This window comes from Delphinapterus leucas, chromosome 12 (genome assembly GCF_059928025.1).
Source record: "Delphinapterus leucas isolate spDelLeu-1000000601 "Yukka" chromosome 12, BTC_Dleu_Yukka2, whole genome shotgun sequence".
In the NCBI taxonomy this organism is placed as follows: domain Eukaryota; kingdom Metazoa; phylum Chordata; class Mammalia; order Artiodactyla; family Monodontidae; genus Delphinapterus; species Delphinapterus leucas.
Genome location: NC_143140.1, coordinates 94,176,476 through 94,193,956, shown reverse-complemented (window position 1 = coordinate 94,193,956; position 17,481 = coordinate 94,176,476). Strand labels below are relative to the sequence as shown.

The 17,481-nt window shown below is 45.3% G+C and overlaps 2 protein-coding genes and 1 pseudogene across 6 annotated transcripts in view; 1 reads left to right on the top strand and 2 right to left on the bottom strand.

The window, feature by feature from the left end:
* The window catches only part of CCR6 (C-C motif chemokine receptor 6), a 79,703-nt gene extending 68,772 nt beyond the window's left edge, over nucleotides 1-10,931 (bottom strand). The window contains exon 1 of the mRNA XM_089922250.1: nucleotides 10,861-10,931. The gene's annotated coding sequence lies outside the window, so the exon portion shown is untranslated. The remainder of the gene's footprint in view (nucleotides 1-10,860) is intronic.
* On the top strand, nucleotides 1,940-4,399 carry LOC111168428 (methionine adenosyltransferase 2 subunit beta pseudogene; annotated as a pseudogene).
* CEP43 (centrosomal protein 43) overlaps nucleotides 9,816-17,481 on the bottom strand; it is a 27,230-nt gene continuing 19,564 nt past the window's right edge. For 2 of the 5 annotated variants that reach the window (XM_022561026.3, XM_022561034.3), the window contains 4 exons: nucleotides 16,230-16,298; nucleotides 14,797-14,836; nucleotides 13,801-13,897; nucleotides 10,312-12,235 (listed from right to left, as the gene is read on the bottom strand). In XM_022561026.3, the coding sequence (XP_022416734.1) occupies nucleotides 12,161-12,235; nucleotides 13,801-13,897; nucleotides 14,797-14,836; nucleotides 16,230-16,298 (281 nt within the window). In that variant the 3' untranslated portion in view covers nucleotides 10,312-12,160. Of the gene's footprint in view, nucleotides 10,142-10,311; nucleotides 12,236-13,800; nucleotides 13,898-14,796; nucleotides 14,837-16,229; nucleotides 16,299-17,481 lie in introns of those variants that run through there. The other 3 variants (XR_016395280.1, XR_016395279.1, XR_016395278.1) reach the window with 3 other exon arrangements.

Sequence of the window (17,481 nt, the reverse complement as noted above, 5' to 3'; positions counted from 1 at the left end):
AGGTGGTGGTGATGGGATGAATTGGGAGATTGGGATTGACATGTATACACTCATATGTATAAAATGGATAACTAATGAGAACCTGCTGTATAAAAAATAAATAAAATTCAAAACTTCAAAAATAAAATAAAATCATATCCACCTTCATCTCACACACACACAGAAATGAGTGTTGGTGAGCATGTGGAGAAACTGCAAGCTTCACAGGCTGCTGGCAGGGATGTAAAATGATGCAGCTGCTGTGGAATGCAGTTTAGCAGTTCCTCGAAATACTAAACATGGGGTTATCATATGACTCAGAAATTCCACTTCTAGGTATGTACTCAAGAGAAAACGTTCTCCCAGAAACTTGTATGCGAATATTGTGCGAATATTCTTAGTAGTATTATTCATAACAGCAAAAAGTGGAGACAACTCAAATGTCCATCAGCTTACGAACTGACATATCAAATATGGTATATCCATACAGAGTATTACTCGGCAGTGAAAAGAAATAAAGTAGTGATAGATGCCGCGACATGGATGAACCCTGAAAACATTATGCTAAGTGAAAGCAGGCAGTCACGAAAGAACACATATTATAACATATCGTATAACTCCATTTATAAAAGAGGCAACTCTCGAGAGTCAGGAAGCGGTTGTCTTGGGGGAAGGTCGGAGGGGTGGGGAAAAGGGGGAACGACTGCCAATGGGTATGCGGTTCTTTTTGGTGGTGATGAAAATATTTTAAAACTGACTGTGGTGACGGTAGCACAACTCTGTGAATGGACTAGAAACTGTTGAACTGTACACTTGACATGGGGGAACTGCATGGTGTGTACATAGCGCAATAAAGCTGTTTAAATTACTGGAAAGTGAGAGGAGCTGCATGACGGCATGTTCCGGCCTGCAGTGCACACCCTGGCCATTTTCTGGCCCCGAAGTTTGTCTCAGCTATTCCAGCTTGTTCTTTGCGGAGTTACACCCAGCAACTGGGTGTGGGACTGTAGGCTGCAGAGAAAATATTTCTATATTTCTGCATGGTTAGGGCTTACGGAACAAATTTTACTGGGACCTTGGACAAAGGGCAGGTCTTTACTGAATAGAGATTCACCTTTCTCATGATCTGTGCTTACATTTCAAAAGGGTTTGAGACCCTGGAGCCATGGAGATATTCCAGCAATCTCTCCTCCTGGAGACATTTAATTACATTCCAAAGAGTAAGAACCCAGGAGCCTTCCCCCTTTCTTCCTGAGGAGGATTTACTTATACTGGGAGAATCGAGTTGCTTTCCCTCTCTCAGGAGGAGAGAGGAACAGTGTGCGTATAAGCCCGCAGATTCTTATTTCCGGGTTTCTCACCTACAGTACAGACCCCCGAAAGGGGTAAGGTGACAGCAGTCTGGCCCTCACCACCTCACCACAGAAGGGGAAACACTAGAGCAAAGGAAACAAATCTGGTTATCGCTCTTAGGGATAATCAGTCCCCACCCAGGAAACCCCAGCTCGACTTTCAGGACAACACAAATAAACATGGGCGTGGAAAAATTACCAAGGTATGTCCACTCCGGCCCTCGCCACCATCAGAATCAAGTCTAGGCCACTGTACAGATTTCAACCAAAACTTCAATGCAAATCACTACCCGATGTGTCTGCAGTGAGCAGCCCCACTCCTCAGACTCCACAACTCGCTCTCTCAACTACGTCCTGGTTCTGCTGGTGGATAGAAGCCCTGCTCATCTTGTCAGAAAATGCTGAGGTCCCGCCTCTACAACTTACACAGTCTTACCTGTAAAAGAGGAATAAGTAACTCCCCCTGAGCTGTTGGGAGCATCTGTCACTGACCTAAAGGGACGGCGGTGACTGAAACAAAGTTCCTGCCTGGTGAGCTCCCATCCTCCTGGGAGAGCGCTCCACCAACTGAAAAGGTTGTCTTCAGCTGTTTTTGTCTATTACTACGAATGGCGGTTATTAGTAACAGCCATTAGTAACAGTTCCCAACGCAAATCATTTGTTTTAAGAGGCAAGGTAAAAACAAATGAGAATACATCTATCATTCCTTACATTTCTGTGGTATGTACTAAACAGTCTTGCTGGCTGAGAAACTTTCAGGGAGGGGTCTTTGTAAACGTCAAATTTAATGCAGTCCGATTTCTGATGAAGGAGTAAAGGCAGTTCGGTGGAGAAGGGACAGTTTTTTCTCCAATGGTGCTCGAACAACTGAGCATCCAATAGGTATAGGGTTGGCCAAGAAGTCTGTTCGGGTTTTTCCATATGATGTTATGGAAATAATAAAATTAAAAAATAAAAATCCTGCTGCGGTACCACCAGGCTGTTTCTTTTCCCATCTTCCTAGGCTCCTGGCTGGTTTTACGCCTGATTCTCCATCCTGTATCTTTCCAAGAAACTGCATTTCTGTCTAAGTTAGGGATAGACTGAGACTGTTGTCTGCAACCAGGAAGCTTGCCACTGAACCAGAGGGTACAAAACAAGCAGCTGACGGCAGCAGGCTGCCGAGTGCCTCTGTGACGCTGAAACCCCTGGAGCAGGCGTGATGCCCGGGAGACGACCAGATGTGTCCCTCTGGACGGGTGGCCAGGAGGCCGCATGCCCGCTGCGTGAAGGCTTGTGAGAACGGGGAGAAGATGGGTGCCAACGGCACTGCGGACTCTCCCACCAAAGGTTCTCAGGATTCGAGTTTCATGAAGAAACTTTCAATATTTCTCATTTGATCTACAGAATCTGCTCAAATTTCAGACGCCTACATATTTTCAATGGCCAACGCTCCTTGATAACAGACTTAAACTGTTTTTCCGTCTCCACTGTTTTCTGTTGGCTGGACTCCTAGCCTATTGACTAGGGCAGGGCCTCGCTTAGCAGCCGGTAACATCTGGGATTACCTTCTGCTAGAGGAGGGATACGAAATGACCTATACAAAGCTAGCTATAAACATACATACTCTGAATAGACACAAGAGCCCAGCAAACTATAAATTTTAAAAGTCTGACAGATCGGCCGGCCCGGACCTAGGGGAGGAGGGCCGAGGGCGCTGGAGTGAAAACAAGTCTGCGGCGACGCCAACACGGCGGGCACGGCGGGCGGGAGACGGAGCTCTGTATCCACTTCGTCCCCGTGAACTGCCCGTTGGTGGAGGAGGAAGTTAGCAGCCCCAACTGGCAGGTTCCGATTACTGGTGCCACCAGGCTTCTTGGCAGAGCTGTGTACTAAGAATTTCAGCAGAGTAATCGGCATGCCGTGGGCTGTGGTTTTAGAAGAGCAAGACCAAAATCTGAGCAGCTTAATCTCTTGGAGTCTGAAGCAGTTCATCACATCACTTACGACTTTCAGCCCCATGTCCCAGTACATTGTGCGGCAGAGAGGCCAGATGTCGAAAATCAGCCGGACGCTGCTTCGCAACCTGGTGTCGATGCTTCCGGGAACTCGGGGAAGAAAGCTGCTGCAATCGGAGCATTTCTAATCTACATTAGCTCCGGTTATTTTTTGCTGGAACAAGCCCACCTTATAGAGAGGAAGACGTACCAAGTCCCCTAAATCTATATGGCAAAACAAAACTAGAAGGAGAAAGGGCCGTCCTGGAGAACAAGTTAGGAGCTGCTGTTTTGAGAATTCCTGTCCTGTATGGAGAAGTTGAAAAGCTTGAGGAATGTGCTGTGACCGTTGTTTGATAAAGTGCAGTTCAGCAACAAGTCTGAGGACAGGGACCACCGGCAGCGGCGGTTCCCCACACACGTCAAAGATGTGGCACCGTGTGTCGTCAGTTATCACAGGGGAGGATGCGGGATCCATCAGTTAACGGAACCTCTCACTGGTCTGGCAATGAACAGATGACTAAGTATGAAACGGCACGTGCAACTGCACACGGCTTCAAGCTCCCCAGCAGCCACTTACGACTGATAACTGACGGTCCTGTCTCAGGAGCACAACAGCGTCAGAGAAACGCTCAGCTTGACTCCTCCAAATTGGAGACCTTAGGCATTGGCCAGTGAACACCATTTCGAATTGGAATCAAAGAATCACTCTGGGGCTTCCCTGGTGGCGCAGTGGTTGGGAGTCCGCCTGCCGATGCGGGGGGCGTGGGTTCGTGCCCCGGTCTGGGAGGATCCCACATGCCGCGGCGCGGCTGGGCCCGTGAGCCATGGCCGCTGAGCCTGCGCGTCCGGAGCGCGGCGGGAGAGGCCGCAGCGGTGAGAGGCCCGCGTGCCGCAAAAAAAAAAAAAAAAAAAAAAATCACTCTGGCCTTTCCTCATTGACAAGAGATGGAGACAAACGGTCTTTCATTAGCATTATGCGTGTTGTCGTTGTTGTTTAAGTGAGAAGTATGTGGCACTTTTTAAAGAAAAAAGGAAACCGTTCTGTACCAGTGCTCCTTAATTGTGACTCATGATCTCTCAGGTGAATGATGCTCTTGCGCTGGTGAAACTACGGAAACCAAGGACAATAATGCCTTGTTTGAAGCAATGAGTTTTCTGTTTATCATTTCGTTCTGGCTTAACTTGCTGTTTGAATATAGTAAATTATGATTCTCAAATATTTGGGAGCCAGGATGAAACACGTCTGCTGTAGACTTTTTTTTTTGGATGAAATGCATTGTTCATTCCTATAAATAACCTCTACATTTTCAGGACTTTTGCATCTGTTGGTCCTTTTATGTTTTAAAGTGTGTTAAACAGTATAAAACTCATTGGTGTTCATTATTTGCTCTGCTTGAGCTCAGATCAAAATGTTTGAAGAAACTTCATTTTTGCAGTTTAAGTGTAGTTTTTACGCTTGAGATGTTTCCACTTGTTACGTATATTGGAACTCCTGCAGCTTGATGCCTCCTGCTTTTGTAGCGGTGAACGGTGAGCAACGTGTGTGTGTGTGTATTTTTTTAATATGTATGAAACTGTCCTTTTCACTCCATGTCACCAAGTGATATTCCATATGTGTGGTTATACTAATAGTAATGGGCCTTGTAAGTCTTTTGACCATTCATGAATAATAATAAATAGGTACTGCTGGCATGGTAAAAATATAAAAAATAAAAATAAACAAATCTGACAAATACCACAAACATCGCAAGATACAGGAAAATACATACTTTCATTAACTGTCTGCTGTATTTTTGTAATACATTCTTCCTACATTGCTTTAACGGCACACTTTCTGGCATCACCTCTTCATATCACAATGACTTTTAAAAATATCTTCCTATGGAGATAAAAAAATAATTTTACTCTAGAATGACTGATCGAAATGGTTTTTCAACTACTGACATATTTTAAGAGTTTCATCGATGGATGAATTCAATTACGATTCATTTTGGAAATGTCATGCATGTCAAGTTTTAGAACTGTCAAATTTTGGAAACCTTTTTCGAGTTCTTTTTTCACATGAGTTTGGAATTTATGGCATTTCAATTCTTTTTCAGTGACTAGTAACATTTTAGTAGCATACATGCTCTCTTTTAATTACGTCCATTCACCAGTTTTTCATTAATGTTCTTGTCATACAGCATATCATAGTGTTATATGGTCTTCATCAACATTTTGTGTCAAGTCAGTAGTAAATCTAAATGTTTTTCCAGTGTATTTGTATGATGCGCTCCTCTTCATTCATTGGGTTATCGAACAATACAAGAGCCTAGTGATTATTTCTATTCAAAATCTAACTCATGAATTACTACGTTTGGTACGATCTGAGAAAGTATCCTGTTACAATTAGCTTTTAACGTCAGGATAACTTCTGATGTTCCATCATCTTCATCACACAGACCCCCGGCAGTAAGACTGAACAAAGATGCTCATCCTGTAAATTCAAGCTTGAACCTCACCCCTTAACAGCTCAGTCTGTAGTGCACTAAGAAATTACTTTTTAATCCCATAATTCTCTTGTGAAAGGAATTACAACACATTTTGGGGTGTTAAAATCATAGTTGATGTAAATTTTTATGGCAAACTGTGACTTTTCAAACAGTCTGGGTGTTTTTCATTCCATTACCACACCAGGTCTCCTTTAAGTGGTGTGCAGTCACAGCTAGAAACGCCCCTTGGGACACCACTGACAGGGACACAAGGAAAACCCAGACCGTGAACACGTTACACTGCCGGTAGCTCGTGGGTGGGGGCGGAAGAAGGCTTGGTGGGAAGTGGCATCTGAATCAGGCCTCGGGAGAGGAACAGAAATTCATCTGCCATTACCCAAGGCACTCTCTCTTCTCCTTGCCCTCCACATCCAAGTTAAACTACGTCCTGTGACTCTTACCTCCTTAGTGAAAAAAAATTAATATTTACTGAGTATTATTTGCCAAGAACACCGCTCAACACTCTGTATACGTTACTTATGTTACACAACAACCGCCCCGTTTGGTCAGGCAGTATTCACTCCCCCTTGTACGGATGAGCAAACTGAGAACATTGATAATAAATAACTTGCCCGACAGCACTCAGCCAGGAAGTTAGGTGTCCAGGATCCTGATCTGTGGAGTGGTTGCAACATGTACACCCAATCCCTCTGCTACTCAACCCCCTGCACCTCTGCTGCCCCCACACTTCCTTGCTGGTGACACCCTTCCTCCTCAGAAGGGCCCTTGGCTCATTCCCCGTGAGTCCGGCAACCCTCGGCAGAACCCATCAGCCCACCAGTTTCCAGGGAACCAAAGTCCAAAGATCATCTCGAACATCATCTTTCTGGTGGTCCTGCTGTAACCTTCTCACAGGGCCCGTGAGAAGCACGCGGTGGCACAGATGTGGTATTTCCCAAGTCCCCATTACCGACTGTGCACAGAGCGTGCGCACACCGGCACAGCACCTGGCACCCAGCACCTTAAACGTTTGCAAACATCTGCTGGAATTCTGGTATACTTCCCCCACAACGGGATGTGCAGGGAGTCAAAGGGACAGAAGACAAGTACCTGGCACACCAAGGAGACAAAACACTTGCTTCCTCTAACCTGGGCCTTGAAAGAGGAGAAAGCGTAAGCATAGCCCAGGTGTGTACAATGGGGAAGAGGGGTCAGGGAAGGTGGCACCGCAGCCAAACAGCCAACGCACCTGGGGCTGCAGGAGCGCCTGCCATCGAGACCCAACACCAGACTAAGGACGGTGGGTGCAGCACAGCATTCTGTATACCAAAATTTCAACGTAAGGTCAGATAAAAAACCACACACCACATGGACTGAGACAGAAAGGGGAGAGAAATGCTAAATGCCTGAAGTAAAAAGGGAACTCATTCATCAAAAATGTCCATTTCGGAAGAGCTACCATTCAGTTTTACAAACTATAAATGATTTAAAAGAGAGTTTAAGATCCATATCCAATAGTCTAGTGATTTATAAAACATGCCCAAATTGGCTTTTAGCAACTAGAAGTGTTTGAAAATTAAACATTTACGGGAAAAATAATTTCATTATCAAACCGGAAGATTTCATAAACTGCCAAAACAACAAACTCAGGTGAAAATATCCGAAATGACCCCTGTATATAAGGCATGGCCCAGACACCTCTATCCTGCTGCTCCCCTGTCCCTATTCCTCTCCATCCACCCTGAGATGCAGGCCCGGGAACCCCCTGCCCTCTCTTCTCCTTCCTTGGTTCCGGGGAAGCAGGCCCGACTTTACCCAGAGTCACCATTCTGCAGAGGCAAAGCCCTGGTAAAGGCCCAGCGTGCTCCAGAAGGTGGGGAGGGGTCCACAGGTCCCCTCCCACTGCCGGTAGCAGCACAGACTGCCCCGCAGAGACGTGACGGGAGCCTGATGCCACATGAGAGGCCAGACCCATCTTACCTTGCTTTGCGATCCATTTCCTACAAGGCAGGAAGGTTGCTTTTTTTTTTTTCCATCAGGGTAGAAATTCTATGCTCAAAATTCATTTTCCCTCCTAACTCTGTAGTTATTGCTCTATTACTTGTAGCATCCGGTCAGGCAATTTCATTCTCATTCCTTTAAAATGATCTTGGAAGGGTCTTTTTTTCACACTAATCAGGATCCACGCAGCCGTGGGCCTGGCTTTCACTCATCCAGACACTCAGGTGTCTCTGAACCTATGCACGTTTCTGCCAATGTTTCCTGCCTCAGTTTTAACCCTGTGGGTGGACACGTAGCTGCTGCAGTCCTTAGTCAATCCTCTGTCCACATCTCCTGACCATTCTGTTTCCACCTTGGTCTTTTTGCTACACATGCAGGGAGTTCTTTACCTTTGAGGTTACTAATTTTTTTTTTTTTTTTTTTTGCGTTATCCCATCATTCAATCCGTCCATCGAATGACCTGGAGCAACAATTTTTTAATCAAAAATCATTCTGGGGGCTTCCCTGGTAGCGCAGTGGTTAAGAATCCGCCTGCCAATGCAGGCAGGGGACACAAGTTCGAGCCCTGGTCCGGGAAGATCCCACATGCCGTGGAGCAACTAAGCCCGTGTGCCACAGCTACTGAGCCTGCGCTCTAGAACCCGCGAGGCACGACTACTGAGCCCGCGTGCTGCAACTACTGAAGCCCACACGCCTAGAGCCCGTGCTCCGCAACAAGAGAAGCCACCGCAATGAGAAGCCCGTGCACCACAGCAAAGAGTAGCCCCCACTCACAACTAGAGAAAGCCCGTGCGCAGCAACGAAGACCCAACGCAGCCAAAGATAATTTTAAAAGATCATTTTGACTGCACCATTTTCATAGCGGCCTTTTTTAGGTACAAACGTTCTCAAATCTCAAGTAGTGCAATTAGGTTTTTACTTTAAAATTACTTTGTTCTCTGAATCGTTTCCCCCAAGAAAAGCCATTCTGCTGGTTCATCTCAGCCTTTGTCACATGCTGTTCACTTTCCTCCTCCGTCCAGTGTGGATGACCCAGGAGAGTGCATTTCCTCTGCACTTGTTTCCACCAAATACGCCCCTTCGTACCATGGGGGCTGGCAGTGTAGACCGTGTCAGGAGGGCGGGTGGGTTAGTGTGCAAGGGTAGAGACCAGGTGGGGTCCCAGGCAGCCCGAGGCCGAGTCCAGGAGGGTCTGCACCTGGGCCGTGGGGCGTGCTCTTCCCCAGGTGAGCGCTGCCCGCCGGCACGTCCAACGGGGCCGTCGGTGCACGACCTCGAACCCCGCTGCTGCCCTGTGCCAGTGTCCACACTGAGCCGCAGGCAGGAGGCCTGCCCACGTCCATCAGGAGCAATGCTCCGACCAGCCGGCAGGGGGGGGGGGGGGGGGGGCGGGGCAGCCAGGCCCGCTGTCCCTGAGCCACTCCTCAGACTTGAAGCAGGGGCCTCCCTGGGTTCAGGGTAAGGTCGGCTGTCCCCCTGAAAGCGTGCCGTGTCGTCCTCGGGCGGCAGCTGCCCAGCCCCAGCCTGCGCTTCCCAGACCCCTGGATCTGTGCATGTGGTCGCCTTGGATCCTCACCGGGCACGTACCGGGGCTGACTTCTGCTCCAGGCACCAGGGATACACACTGCTTACAAAGTCCCTGCTCCAACGGAGCTTATGGATGACAACCCAGCGCATCTCAGACAGCAATGAGAGATGAATAAAATACACAGGGCAAACGTGACAGTGACGGGAGGGAAAACGGGCATCCCCTTCCGGCTAGAGCTTCTCTGAGAACGAGACGCAAACAAGCCAGCCCGGCAGGATTCTGCGGGAAGGACGATCCAGACAAGGAGAGGCAGATACACCCCGAGACAGGACCCACCTTGGCAGCTCGCAGGTGCTGTGCGGCGCTGGGGCGGGGAGCGAGGAAAGAGGGGCGAGGGGCAAAGGCAGGCGGCGGCCATCGGGGCAGGACCAAGGTCAGCACAATGGGGGCCTGGTTACTGTCAGTACGAAATACAAAGGGCGTGAGCTTTCGCTCACTTTAGTCATCATCAATAAAACAAGACTTTTATTGACATCTGACACACAAAGAAACATCTGAAAAACTCCGCCGTACAATACAGGTTTTACCATAAAAATGTTATTTCCTGGGTTAATGTTTCAATATGTACTTCTCAACAAAAAGAAAACGCTAATCACCCTCAAAACCTTCTGTCTAATCAAGGGACACATGTGGAAACAGAGCTCTTTTTTCACAGCTGAATTTTAAGCTATTAAAACTATCGGATCAGATGTATGTATTGCTGATGACAAAGCGAGTCTCATAGTTGGCATTTTCTCCCCATCCTCCCAGATGCCATAAAAAGATCAGATTCTGTGGGTAACAGAAAAATGACAGATTTCAGATGCTACTATTCAAAAGTTTTCTGCAAAATTAAAGCGCCACACCCCGATGATCATTCCATTGAAATGATTTCAAATCACTGCACAGAAACCTAGCTCCTATCAAATAATATCAAAAATAAATCACACATTTGACACAGATTCCAGAGGGCCAGAACGGAACCACAATCTTTATAGAAAATGGCTTTTTACAGAGATGACATCCAAGGAAATACATTTTACAGCGAGCACATTGGGGGACTTTTAGCAACAGACTACACCTTCATGCGGCGCTATTTCCTCACATGAAACAAAAAGCCTGACCGAGACTGAGATCACGGCCCACAGACTGAGGGCAGCTTGGCAGAGCGGCTCCCAGGCTGCCCTGGCCCACATTCTGTCCTGCTTCCTCTTGGTGTTCATGGCTCAGCTTCACTTAAATCGCATAAAATCAGATTCTAATGTCACATAACCTTGATCCATACATGATCACTTCCCTTTACATTTCGGAGCCTAGTAAATATTTCTGAAATGTTTAGACTAGTATGCAATGAAAAACTAACATTATACAAACCACAAAGTCTGTTCACTTCTTGAGGTCAATGAATTAGGTCTAATTTGCTCCTTTGATTAATAAAGGTGACAATATAAAGCTTTAATTTAACTGAAATTAAAAAGTACAAAATTTAACACAATCACAGCTTTACTTACATCAACATGAACATGCATGCATCACTTCCAATTGTTCTTTTTGATACTTCAGGATCAGTAATGTCAGCAACCTACATAAATAGCAGCACAATGGATAGAATGTAAACGAGACTGCCTGAAATTCTATCATTGGCTCAACTTTTAAGGGTTACAATGAAACTATGTACAGTGCATAAAGCTTGTCAAACTGGATATGGTCTTAGGCCATTACTACTGTTACAGTCCAATTTGGATTTTAATACAACCAACTTATAGATCTGAAATAAAAGCACTGCTTAATGGTTTCAGATGCATTTTGGTGTTTAATATGTTTCAAGGCATCTTTACAAATAATAAATTATGACTATGACAAGGAGAACCTGTGAATAAAGCTTCTTACATGGACATAGCATGGCGACTGCAAGTGCTGTCAGAGACAATCCCATGAATCAAAAGTCATAACCACATCTGGATTTTAATCTTTAGAACAAGCAAAACTAAGTAGCACACACGAGTATTTTAATATAACCTTAATGGTCTAACAAACCTTCCAAACGGAAGGAAATATAATAAAATAAAGTCAACCTATCAAATGTAACTTACAGTGATGGGCTTCAGGACGGCAGAAATCCCAGGCCACCTGCCAACTACCTGCAGAACCACCTGCTGCCGAACGCGCTGACTGCAGACGAACCACCTGCTGCCGAAGTGCCTGACCCCAGGCGGCTGCCCCACAGGTGCGCACGCGGAGCTTTGGGACCCTACGGCTTTACTGGCGCCTTCGTTACGCGCTTTATACTGGCATTTCACAGACTCGCTCCTTGTAGTGAATTTGAGCGTAATCAACTTCCACAGAGAAGCACGCACCTAAACCAAATTAAGAATACTGAATCTTCCACGCATGGTCTCAAATAGGAGTATTTTGTTTAGTATAATGAAAAGTTAATTTTTTTTTTTTTTTTTTTTTTTTTGCGGTACGCGGGCCTCTCACTGTTGTGGCCTCTCCCGTTGCAGAGCACAGGCTCCGGAAGCGCAGGTGCAGCAGCCATGGCTCACGGGCCCAGCCGCTCCGCGGCACGTGGGATCTTCCCGGACCGGGGCACGAACCCGTGTCCCCTGCATCGGCAGGTGGACTCCCAACCACTGCGCCACAAGGGAAGCCCAACAGTTAATTTTTTTAATATCTGTAATCTTTTTGGAACACAGGCACCAACAGGGAGCAGACATTCCAGCAAAGAGAGATTGTCCAGGATAAAAAAAAAAAGAACTGATCAGAGTCCTTTGTCCCTTTGCCGATTAGAATACTTCCTTCTTTCATCGCCTAGGCAACATCTTCCAGATAATCCGCAACGTCACTGAGCTGGGACACAGTCAGGTCCTGTGTCAGGTCATCAAGCTTCGTTGTTCAAAAGAAAGAAAAGAACTAGTGTCAGGATGCAAGCAGAGTCTTAAACAATGTTTAACATCTACGCTGTAGCTTAAGCGCCGTCTTATGCTCTACAAACTGCTGCACAGGCAGAAGTCCTCGCCCTCACTTTCTTCTTCCTTTTCTGAGATTTTTTTGAAAGCTGAGCTAACAGTTGAACTCTACACGAACAAGAAGACTGGCTGTTAAAATAACCCATCTGTAGCTCTTTTCGTAACTTTAAAGCAACATTTTCAGGCCTCTTTAGGATGACATAAGGTAAAAAGAGAAAGACAAATTATTACAAACTTATACCGTCTCAGGAATTAGAGAAGGCACGTTATGTATTATCACTTAACCTTCAGAACAAGCCTGTGAGGGAGGCACTGACGCCTCCTCTCACGAATAAAGAAACTGAGGATTAAAGGTTGCAGCTAGCCTGAGAAAGCACATACATAAAAGAATAGGAACGCGGGCCCAGATTCATTATAAAATGCTGCTTCTCTCAAAGGCCTTCTCCCTACATGATAGTCCTTGACAGTCACAAGCACTTGGAGAGTCCTTCCTCATTCTGGAAAGCAAGGTTCACCTCCAGGCTGTAGCGACCTACAACCTCAAAGGCAGACTCACCCCCAGTTTACCGTGGGCACTGATATCTGATCCTGAGATGCTCCCTTACATCTCAGATCTATCATACACCTAGGTATCTGCTCTCTGCCTAAGCAAAGGTCAAATGTGACTCCAAAACGCACGCCTAATTTCACACCCTGACTCCCCGTTTCTGCTGTCTTGTCTCCCTGCCTGCTCAGAACACTCCACACCCCAGTCTCTGCTTCAGCTCCTGCGTTCACAGGGCTCTTATATACACACAAACCTTCGATACTGACGTCTCTTAAAAGGACCTCCTGCCTGCAGTGTCTACACCCTGAGGTGGTCGATTCTGACTCTCATCCTGACCCACCATGGCCCAGTTACACCCACAGCAATTGAAGCCCCAGTAATAACACGCCAGCATTTCACAAGCACTCGGTTAACAAAGCAGGCGGCAACTGAAAACAATTTTACACGTTCATTACAGACGTTCTTTTTAGATTTGGACCAGGAAACTCCATCGTAAACTTTACGGAACTGCTTTCCTCCTCGTTGGTATAATTTTTTTTTTTTTATTGGCGTATAATTGCTTCACAACGTTGTGTTAGTTTCTGCCTCACAGCAAAGTGAATCAGCCCTACGCGTACACACATCCCTCCCCCTTAGACCTCCCTCCCCGCCGCCCACCCCACCCATCTAGGCCATCGCAGAGCACCGAGCTGAGCTCCCCGTGCTATACAGCAGGTTCCCACTAGCTATCTGTTTTACACATGCTAGTGTATTTACGTCAAACCTAATCTCCCAGTTCATCCCACCCTCCCCCCTTCCCCTCCTGTGTCCCACATCTGTTCTCTAAGTCTGCCTTTCTAATCCTGCCCTGCAAAAAGTATAAAGTTTTGAAGCTTTACAGTAACTCAAGGCAACAGGCACAGATAGCACTCCATGGGAGAAGCACAACATCATACTTTATCACTGGTATTGACGTCATCTATTTCCACAGAGAGGTCTTCCTCGATCTCTTCACCAATACTTAGCTCACTTTTTTCTGAGCGATGGCTGGTACTAATTTCAGGGGGAAAAAAAAAGAAAAATAAGAACTTTGAATATAAACATTTAGAGAGAGTAACTAGCATTCTTCAATCTTTCATGTAATTATTTTAATTCTTTAAATAAAATAGAATAAACTATTACACATCATTAATTCCATACATCTCATCTCACTGGAGCCTTAAAATAACTCAGCAAAGGCACAGAAACAGTCCAGTCCATTTACCAGATGAGAGCACTAAGCTTCATACTAGTGACTATGGTCACCATGGCATGAAAGAAGCAAACCCAGATTTTAAAAATTTCACCTCTCAAAAAACTGTATGTTAGGAAGTAAACACAAATTCTAAATTGGGGGAAAAAAACTATCAGTTACATAAAATTCTCAAACTCTGATTTAAAATTTCTAATCATATCTACAACAAATATTACTTCCAAATTAATTATTAGCCAAGTCATAGGTTATATTTTCTTTACATATATAAAAAAATCACCTAAAACAAAATATTAAGAAATGTCACGTGAATCAGAAAAACCACTTGAGGGGGCAATTTGTTTAAGCCGAATGTAGACAATTCCCCCCACTGAGATCAGAAAGGGGAGAACGAAAGCACTGACAATCCAGTGGCCTAACTGCTTCTGCTGGCTTCTGAGTCGATCCTTCAATGTTACTTCCTTTTCTTATTCTTATCAAGTTCCCCGCACATAATACAGATGTTCTTATTCTAATGTAAAATCAAAAACACGCTTCAAAGTCCAATGTATAATTCTGGATTAACTATCTTTCATTCACCTTCAATCAATATGAGCAAGAGAATCAAAGACTAAAATAAGCACCAACGTAATTCTGTCATACTTTCCTGTTCAGAAACTGTTTACAACTTATGTGTTTCTTGTCCAACCATTTTTCTTACCTATTAAAATCGTCAACATAGTCATCTTCCTCTCCAGTCCCTGGTAAGTTTAAGAAAAGACATATGTGTTATATTTACAGAAACACACCTCACAATTTACCTACAACTAGACACACATTCCCTTCAAAAACTACACTACTGAATTATATGGCATCACCAAAAAGAACAGCTGGGCTGCAGTTTGGATTTGGGGGAAACTAACCACCCACTCCCCCACCTTCCTCCGGCTTCTGTAGCCAATTCAAGGACAAAATAGTCACTGAAGAGTGGGCTGGAGCCTAACATTAGCCTCTGACTTCCTGGTCACACATACAAGCCTGTCCTGCAAGCCAAATCCGCCCACAACCTGTTTTTCTACAGCCTGCAAGTTAGGAATGGCTTTTACATTTTTTCAATGATTGTAAAAATACAAAGAATACTCAGAGACTACGTGTGGCCCACAAAGCCTAAAATACCCATTCTGTCCCTTTACAGGAAGAGTTTGCCGACTCGTGCTTTACACATGTGAAGCACCTGTCTGTGAACATGAGTGCCTTTGACTAATATTTTTGTCTCCCAAACTAAACTGCTCTAAAGCCTTATTCCAGAAGCGTCAAGGTTCTGAAGGCGGTACGGTGCCCACAAGTGGCCCAGGGCACTCGGAGGCTTCTCCTGCTGCAGGAGTACCGCTCCCGCTGCTGCTCCAGGCCACAGGACGGGGCACAACACCCCAGAGTTCCTGTTACACGTCCATCCCCATCAGACTGACTCCCTGGGGCCCGGACCACGTTCCGCCAGCCCCAGGGAAGCGCCTCTGCCTCGGCACGCACTGTGCTCGCGGTCCGAACGGCAGGCTCTCCCCTCTGCCTGCCCCAGCAGGTCTCGCAGAGCGGTCACTTCCTGGGAGAGGCTCCCCCATCGCCAAGGCTAGGCTAAGTCAAACTACTCCCCACTTCCGTAAGGCTGCGGCCTGACTCTTCTAACACTCAAAGTACCCGTAAGGCACCTGTTTGACACCCATCTTCCTGCTAGGTTTAAACCCCACAAGGACAGAATCCGCTGTGGTTACTACTCCCTCCACCCCTGGCCGACACAGTAACCCTGGATACATAAAAACCGTCCAACCATCTGTGCATGAGGTGCTCACGGTAGGCTGACTGACACTTCATTTAAGATTTTATTCTAAAAAATAATCGCCTTAGGGCTTCCCTGGTGGCGCAGTGGTTGAGAGTCCGCCTGCCGATGCAGGGGACACGGGTTCGTGCCCCAGTCCGGGAGGATCCCACGTGCGGCGGAGCGGCTGGGCCCATGAGCCATGGCCGCTTGAGCCTGCGCGTCCGGAGCCTGTGCGCCGCGACGGGAGAGGCCACAACAGTGAGAGGCCCGTGTACCGCAAAAAATCATAATAATAATCGCCTTAAAGCAGTCCATACTGCAACTGGAAATCTACTGACCTAAACCAAGTGATCCGATTTTATCATTGACCAATTTAAGATCTTTCAGAATTGTGTTTCCCCTTTTACCTGTGAACAGGAAAAAACAGTCACATTAAATTGACTTTTAGAATATAATAGTCTCTAAACCACGTCAACTTTTTTCTGCAGCACAGGGCTTGTTGATACATCATAACCAAAAACTGAGAAGAAAATTACAAACTGTGATTAATTACACTGCATTATGCATTATTATGCGTTACACAATATAATACGCTTACACTATGTATCACACATCCCTTTTTTAACCACACTATTACATATCCTTTTTGTAGCCATACTACTTTTTATTGGAACCTGACCATCAAAATCATTTTCTACCCAACTATCAGATATCAGCCTTCTATAAGAAGCCCTACTGGGTATGAATTCACGGACTACAGTTAATTATTCTCATCAGTTTTATTTTTCCTTTGAACTTCTAAATTTTGCTTCAATTTAATCGCTATTTCATTTACCAAACTTATCTCCTCATTGGTTTTTATTTCTTCAGTGCCCAGTTCTCAAGGCCCTCTCTAAATCATTATTTCCTAGTCAGTATTAAGAGTGACATGATCACGACACTCTGGATTCCTTCACTGAAGGTGACAATACCATGGGAAAGGAGAAGAAGAGGGAAACTGGGCCGAATTAACAGACTCATGGCTAGTTTACTTTATGTGCCCCAAGAAATCCTACTACAGTGGTATCACATAACACAAAATGGTTAGTAAGTACTACAAGATTATGCAAAACCCCACAGCAATTTCCTAATAAAGATCTACTCAAAGAGGCACAGTTATACTCTAAACACTCTGCCAATTAAATCCTATATTTACTATGATATAGTGTACAAAGCTCATCTGCATGATTACATGTTTAAGGCTTTGCTTTTTAAATCCTTGGTCTTGTCACCATCTGTGTGCAGTAGGAGAGCCATTCCATGTCTAGCTAACAATCCCTACCTCTGCTGCATATAAAAAGATACAGCTGATCCAAATCCCTAAAGGGAGAATAGTATTTTAACATTCTTACAATGATTACCGCGGTATCTACAGAATCTGTGAAACAAACTTTTAAAAATTAATTGTAAGTAAATCCTACATAAGTCAATTTAAATGTCCAAAAAAGAGAGATGGCTTAAAAATTATGTCTATTTATTATAGAAGATGGTTAAAAAGTCAATTTCCTAAAAACGTTTCCATGGCATAGGAAAAGCAGAATACAAAACAAT